Source organism: Cibotium barometz, chromosome 45 (assembly GCF_041138505.1).
Source record: "Cibotium barometz isolate CiBa-2024 chromosome 45, ASM4113850v1, whole genome shotgun sequence".
Lineage (NCBI taxonomy): Eukaryota > Viridiplantae > Streptophyta > Polypodiopsida > Cyatheales > Cibotiaceae > Cibotium > Cibotium barometz.
The window spans coordinates 11276021-11283932 of NC_141090.1; the positions used below are offsets into that span (position 1 = coordinate 11276021).

General features: G+C 37.5%; 1 protein-coding gene across 1 annotated transcript; it reads left to right on the plus strand.

The window, feature by feature from the left end:
- Nucleotides 1-2011: 2011 nt before the first annotated feature.
- On the plus strand, nt 2012-3625 carry LOC147612432 (uncharacterized). Its single transcript, XM_086783500.1, has 5 exons — nt 2012-2107; nt 2192-2956; nt 3056-3189; nt 3281-3521; nt 3611-3625. The coding sequence occupies exons 1-5, from the start codon at nt 2012-2014 to the stop codon at nt 3623-3625; spliced, it is 1251 nt and encodes a 416-aa protein (XP_086639626.1).
- Nucleotides 3626-7912: the final 4287 nt, after the last annotated feature.

The following is a 7912-nucleotide window of genomic DNA, read 5'->3' on the forward strand; positions in this document are numbered from 1 at the left end:
AGAAGATGGGAATGATAGAGAGGATGATAATGAAGAAGAAGAAGGTGGAGACACATTGACAACTGAGACAAGAAAAACAGAGAGCATCAAAGCAGAAATTTTCAGAAAGATCCTTAAAACCTCTACTCCAACTGCATTCATCGATCGAATTAGAGTTAGATTCAGCACCCCCCCCAAGATCCCCTTGTGTAGGCTTCTTCCAACAGAGGCCATAAGGAGACTATGCCCCAGTACTGATAAGAACCTTGGTCGAGCATTCAAGAACCTTGGTGGGTATCTTGAAAGCAAGGGGGCGTTCACGGTGTCCATGTTTGATTTGGATGGAGAGGAGACTCCTCTGACTGAAGAAACAACATTGTCATGGAGTTCAACATGGAGGGATGTGAATGGAACTTTTGAAGAGTCTCTCAAAAATATGCCAGAATGGGGACCGTTCATCCAGGGTAAAATGATACATGTACTGGATGGAAACAACCGCTATAAATCTTGGATGGATTTGATTGCTCAAGGTGAGGGTGATTTTAAATGTTTTTATCTATTTATACAATTTTATGTATGCATCTAATATAACCTTCCCATCTTCTTTCCTTTTACTCAGAATTTCCAAATGACATCTCTAAGCATTGTCTGGTGGCCTGTGACTTTCTACAATTCGAGAAGGCTGACGTTGGAGAGCTGATGTTTTCTCTTTCCAGATTGAATAAGTATATGTTTTATTATTTTTCTCTTTTTTGCTCTTGGCATTGATTGCATGATGTTGCTTCAACTCTCTGCATTGGTTGTACTAGGATGCATGACTATGCCTTTGTACCAACAACTTTTGGGGATAGGCTCTTCCAAATAAGGAGAATTGGTGAGTCCGATAAGACTACCCTCCTTGCAGAGCTCGATGATGAGGACAAGGCTTGGATGGAGAATGAAATGAAAAAGTGCCCCACTCGTGGCAAAAAAAGCTGGTTTTCTGTTCCAATAAATATATTGGCATGGCTTGTGTTTAAGGTATGCAAGATATTAAAGGTATGCAAGATCTACTTAATTATGCGAAATATGTTTAATGTATGCAAGAGTAATTTTGTAATTAAATGGACTCTGTAGGACGATATGGAGATGAAAATCGAGGTCAAGGCTAAGGGCATGGATGTAGACGGAAGGGCTAAGGTGATAAGAGAGGTAGAAATTCTGTATAAGAATAGGGTGGGAAAGTTTGCCCGCATAGCAGACCCTGCCAATGGAGAATACTTTTGGCGTGCTGTTTTGTCACTTCCTTGGCATGCAACAGGGACCCATATTGCGACAGAAGAGAAACTGAACATGATTGGGGCTGCACAAGTTAGGGATGAAGATAAGGCATTCTTAGTTCGAATGTTGGATAATTCACAAGCTAGCATTCGAGAGATAGAGTACTTGCCTAAAGACAAAGCAAAAGCTAGAGAGTGGCTACATTCATTTGTGTTCTGGCTACAAATAAGTTCTTATGGCTCCAAGCTTCTGGAGGAGATTGAAAATTGTGATAGAATCTCCTTACCTTCCATTAATTCCTTTATAAACTATGTCGTCTTTCATCGACGAAAGTATTTCAAAAAAGCTTTCAGAGTTCATCAGGGGGATATAAAATTTAGCAATGATATTGACACACAAAAAGGGCTACGCTCTGCAACACATCGAGTTGTTTATAGGTAAAAAAAAAACTTGGTCAATTTTATTTCTTCTCCTTATGCTTCTTATATAGCCTATTGACTTTAGTTTTCCTTTCCATTTGGAATTTAGATGGCTGCTGAAAGAGGTGGATAGTGGTGTAGTACAGGCCATACCACCTCTTGTGTTGTTATGGATTTGCGAGGATACTCCACGATATATATATGCGGATCTGCACCTTGGGAGAGTAAGTGTTTTCTGTAATCATGGTCATGATGATAAAATGTATGTATGATGATAAAACGTTTCTATTTTTGAAATGCATGGTTAGCCTCTATCAAGTGTTGAAAAGACAAGATGCCCCTGGTGGCTAGACATGGAGAGGTTTGTTGTGCCAGATGAAGAAATTCAATTACATGATCAACACTTAGCTATATTGGCTAAGATGACCATAGTGGAGGGTTCTGATGAGGTAACCATAAGTTGTCTCTGATTTTTGCACGATGATAAAGTTTTTTGATGAGGTAATTTATAACCATAAGTTGTCTTTGTGCAGAGTATACCATTGACTGCAGTACGTGGCTGCTCTACGAGCTCTCATGCCACATCTATAGCCTCTACATCTAGAATGCACCCTCTACCAGTTAACCTAGGGAGGGATATAGTGAGTCAAGCATTGGATGCAAATAGGAGACAAAGAGAAGTACATCAAACAACAAGTACTTCGGGCAATGTACATGTAGCCTCGTCTATGATCCAACCAGCACCTTTGAAAGGTGATATCATGCCGTTAACAGTAGTGTATGTTTATTGGGGTGATAAATATTTTTCTCTTACCAATCAATCTTCTTCTGTGTTTCTTCTTGCATTGTGGGAATTCGCAGGCATGGTATATGCATTCAATACCTCCATCGAGGACCTTGCAAGGGACTGTAAGAACATAGAAGGGCCATCCCCTCTATTCAAACATGTTTTGGAAGCCATGAATGTGCTTTGTAATAAAGGAAAAGTCCATGGGAAAAGGACTGACTATTGTGTGGAGATGGTGTTTGTAGACTTCCCCTCAAACCTCGTTGTTGAGGGTTGTTTGGGACACAGAGTGCCACCTTGGAATGTGGTTAGCAAAAGTCTATATGAGGCAACTTTTCAATTTGTAGACTTTTGTCTTAATGATCATGGCTTCATAACATGCCTTTATACAATGGAAGAAGGAGTGAAGATAGAGCATGAGGCAACATCTAGAGGATTTGTGGTCTTTCATCGACAAGTGGTCAAATGCACTCCACCAGTGGGAAAGAAGATGGGACAACTTGTAACAAAGGTAGCTGCACACTTCTCTTCTACAAAAATTCTTATGTCTATGTCTATTTCAACTTATAGCCTAAGGAATTCACTACTATTTGAATGGATTTCATTACAGGTTGCATGTCTTATTCTATCTGTTTTTGTACGCTCAAGTACACCAAGGCAGTATTTACGGATGTATGGAGATAAGGTGGAAGAGCAAAATCTTGGGAGTGAATTAGATCTGGAACAAGACCTCATTCAAGATATGTAAGGGATCGACTCTGGATCTGTGATTAAAAACAATGTCTATGTATTTAGGGTTTAGGTTTTTGGGTCTCTCATCTCTGTGTTTATGTAGTGTTCCTGAAGAGGATATGGTAAAACGAAAGGGAAAGCCTTGGAGAGGTGGTTGCCAAAGAGGGCAGAGGCTATGCAAGTACATAGTATCTCTCTTTTCAAAGACAGGGGATACTATTGTTGACTTGTTTGCTGGGACTGGAACTCTTGGACTTATTGCAGCGGTCATGGAACGTAATGTTATTATCTTTGAAAAGGACCATCGCATATATAATAAGCTATTGGAGCCATATTCTACAAAGGTAATTCCCAAATTAATAAGACAAGGCACTGTTAATACCCCATAATCCTCTATAAATGCAATGTTCATTAATTTCTTACTTTTTTGCAGTTTGAAGAAGACTAAAGACATTTTGGATCTTAGCATTTTTTGTGAAGACAGAAGACATTTTGGATATTAGCATTTTTGGTGGATGTAGCGTGATATTTGAACTTTTTTTTAAAGACATTTAAAGACAATTTATATATTAGCATTTTTGGTGGATGTAGCGTGATATTTGAACTTTTATTTAAAGACAGTTTGGATGTAGCATTTTTGGTGGATGTAGTAAGCCTGCTTTTATTTTGTGTCTTGAATACATTGTCTTGAAGGTGGTATGTCTTGAAGGTGGTATGGCATGTCATGTAGTAAGCCTGCTTTTTTTTTGGTATGTCATGTGTCATTCTTGCTCACTTTCAATGGATACATGACAAGAAACTGCTCGTATCTCGTATTGATTTGAAAATAATTTGCAAATTGGCTCGCTGCAATGGGCTCGCTCCGTGGCCACCCTCTGCTTTCATGATCTTGAGCTTAGCATCACTTTGTGTCATAAGTGTGTGATTATGCTTTCATGATATTTAGTTTAGTATCATAGCTTGATATCACTCTATCTCCTCTCATAGCCTTGGTTACTTTATGAGTTTAGTATCACAACTTGAGAGCACTCTATCTCTCATAGCCTTGGTTACCTCATGAGTTTAGTACCATAGCTTGAGAGAACTCTATCTCGCATAGCATTGGTTACTTTATAAGTTTTATCATTTTATGAAATAATGTGATATTATTCGTTCATTACCTTGAGTTTTAGCATGAGTGTGAGTCTTGCTTAATCCATTTCTAATTTATAAGTAAGCACACATTAGGATTTTAACTAGACCCATTTGTGGGCTGGTGGTGGCATAACACCTCAACGTGAAACATCATTTCAAGGACCTGTATATGGATGGGTGTGTGAAATAATTTCCTTCTTTGCAAAGAGAAACTAGATTCCTTTGGAGTAGTTCTTATCATTTTTTGGAATAATGATAGTTCCATATGTTTCTACAATGATGAGTTATTATTATCAATTTTTACAAGAAACTCTTGTTTCTTGCATTTGACAACATCAAAGTCATGGATATACACATCATTTTGGCTAGATTAAGGATTTTAATTGCTTCATCAACACAAAAAAAACTTTATTTGGTAATGCAAAGAGGATACCTATGTGGGAAAGTTGGGTGGATATGTTTTAATTGTTTTCCCAATGTAGGTTATAAGAGAAGAAATGATGGTGATGGACAGATGCTTTTTTAGGGGGGGTTGGGGGGTGAAGACTACAAGACATATGAGAATGGCTAGCTCCTAACATGGGATTGACAATCGAAAAGTTAAGAGTTTGTGGGAATGAGTTTAAAGGGTCTAATAAAGTAGACAACATGATCTTATCACTTCCATGTAGGTTGCACAAAGAACCTAAGGTTGTTAGCAAACTCTTCATTTTAAAAAAATTAAGAAGCTTATGTGACTTCTTGAATTCTAATAGAGGCATCTCCCGTAATTTTAAAACTCAATACATAGAATTGGGTGAGGCATCCTCCCAGAAGTCTCATAAGGATTGGTATATGAAAGAAGATAAAGCCTAGAGATACTGCTCCACCTGTGAAGTGCTTTGCCATCTTACCTACTTGAATATGCACTTATTATTTTTTGTAAGACGGTGCTAAAACATGTAAAGTCAAATAGGGAAAGTCTAAGAACTTCATGTATATTCTTGCTTAAAGTCCATATTAGGGAATTTTGAATAATCCATGCATTTTGGGAAAAATGAAATTAACATCTTTAAATTAATTTTGGTAATTTCGATGACTTTGGTAGTTTTAATAAATTTGAAAGAGAAAGTGTTGCTACTCAAGGTTAATATAATAGCATATATGGGGTGTTTACAAACACCGTTTAAGCTATAATGTAGCCAAGAAAATACCATAAAATTTGAAAGAAAAGTATGAAAAACAATCAAATTCTAAATAGTAGGGGACGACCATGCACTGACTTATAAACAAAAAGTGACCAACATAGATCCAACTAGTACTCTAATAATCTAAACTCACTGGCCTTCATCACACAGGTCTTGGATGTTGCTAAACTCTCCTTTGCCTTAGCACACATATTTGTTGGAATCTTAACCTTTTGTGGCACTATCTTCCCCTTTGTGACCCATGCAAGAACTATCGATCTGATAGTTCCCAATGCATCCAGAATTTGTTCCAACAATCTCTATAAACCTCAGCATCACTAACATTTCTCTTTTTTCATATAGGTGCCCAATATTGTATTAAAATCCTCTTCTGGTTTTCATATGATCTATTGGCATCTATGTTACTCTAAGCTACACCCAACCATATCGGATATATTGGTTCCGATGGTCGAACAAGAACAAAGTCTCCCTTTCTAACATCAACCATGGGTTGAAAAGCTTGCTTTGGCCTTTTACTTTGTGGTCCTTAATAGCGATCATCAAATTCCTTCAATCCTAAGAATTCATCATCAATATCAATAGTTATATCATCCACATGTGTGTGTGTGCCTAGAGCTCTTGGCCAAAAGTTTTGATAGAAGCCTCCATCCTAGACACTTGGCCTCTCTAGTGTGTGAACCATGGCCTCCCAATACTCAATCATTGGGCTGATGTATAAGGTGAAAGCTGCATCAGGTCCTTGAACATCAGCCCATCTTTTCCAATATCATATGTAATCCTTAATTCCTTTTACCACATCTAAGTGATCTTTAATGTACTTAAACATTGAAACAAGACATGGAACCCCTATCCTTAATTCCTTTTACCACATCTAAGTGATCTTTAGTGTACTTAAACATTGAAACAAGACATGGAACCCCTATTGGTAGTATTGTGTTACCGTCACTATCCTTCTTCCATAATTCAATACCACCATCCTTTGGCAACCATTTAATGGATTTAGGATGCACTTTATATTGCATGATTGGAACCTTTTCTTGCATGAAGAATCTGAATTGTAATGGTTTTCAGTGCCCCACTAGTACATCTTGTCCATTAGACAAGTACCCATCAATGAATCCCTTGAATGATTGGAACCTTTTCTTGCATGAAGAATCTGAATTGTAATGGTTTTCAGTGCCCCACTAGTACATCTTGTCCATTAGACAAGTACCCATCAATGAATCCCTTGAAGTCTAGGAAATTTGTCAGCATCAAGAATGGAGTTGGAGAAGATACTTGGCTGTCCTTGAATATTGTCATTAAATGTGGGAAGGTGAATGTTTGACTAGTCTTTAGTTTCTCAGAAAACCTACTAAACATTGCATCAATATCCTAATTTGTAGACCAACCATCCAACTTGAGTATCTTAAATACTCCTTCGGCAACCAACAATGATAGATAGGTAAACAAATATGGATTCTTTTTCTCTAAGGCACAATTGTCCAATTGCAACATCAAAATCTTTGGCAACTTCTTAAATTTTGAACTAGAATTTATGTTTAACACTTCTATTGCTATCCCTACATCATTAAATGTAGTTGTGAACAAGCACCCATGTATCCATCATGAGGGTAATGCTGGTCAAGAGCCTCTAGAGTTTAAAGCATTCAACAATGTGCTAGTAGTCTGGGCATACCATCATTGGAAAGATCTCCATACCCATATCTGTCACACCTCTTAAGGTTTCTTAGACACGAGGCAAGAGAACCTATTGTGAAATTTGGATCAAATGGCCATAAGTGTTGACTTGTGAGTCGCCTTGGAATGCACCTTCAATATCAGGATCACTGTTTCTTTTCTGGTGCATCTTATCATGTATTATGCATAAGTACTTATTAGGATTTAATTTTGAGGTAAATCTCCAAGCATAATAGAGGTTAGTTGTTGCAACATGTGGCCTTTTTTTGATGCATCAATCTATTACGTTCATCTTGGCACTTTGTGGCTCCTAACATTGATCCTTTATTCCACTGCATATAATGCACTTTGAAAGGCTAACATGCTTGGAGTCTGTATTCTAGATCCTACCAAATGTTGATGTTGAAATTTCTTTCTAATTGAGATGCTTCAACGTCATATTAACCTCATTCAAAATGTCCACCTGTTTGTAGACATCTGGGATAACTAGTTGGGTTTCCCTAGAACCATATATAATTGTCCTACTCCTATGAGGCATCTGCTTAGAATTGTTTTGTATAAATTCTCAAATTATCATCCTTCCAAGTTCAGTGTGATCCCATGCCTTTCTCATAATCCCCTTGTTAATTGTATTGACCTTTATATACCATTCTCAAATTGACCCTTGTATCTATAAAATGTTGTAGTTGGAATACCATGTATCTTATACAATGCCCTTGAACATACTTGTGAAG

Bases quoted from the DNA above. Each gene is read 5' to 3' on its own strand.
- LOC147612432 (XM_086783500.1), top strand. From the start codon at position 2,012: ATGGAGAGGTTTGTTGTGCCAGATGAAGAAATTCAATTACATGATCAA. The intron at 2,108-2,191 runs GTAACCATAAGT...GTCTTTGTGCAG, and splicing joins TAGTGGAGGGTTCTGATGAG to AGTATACCATTGACTGCAGT. The intron at 2,957-3,055 runs GTAGCTGCACAC...ATTTCATTACAG, and splicing joins TGGGACAACTTGTAACAAAG to GTTGCATGTCTTATTCTATC.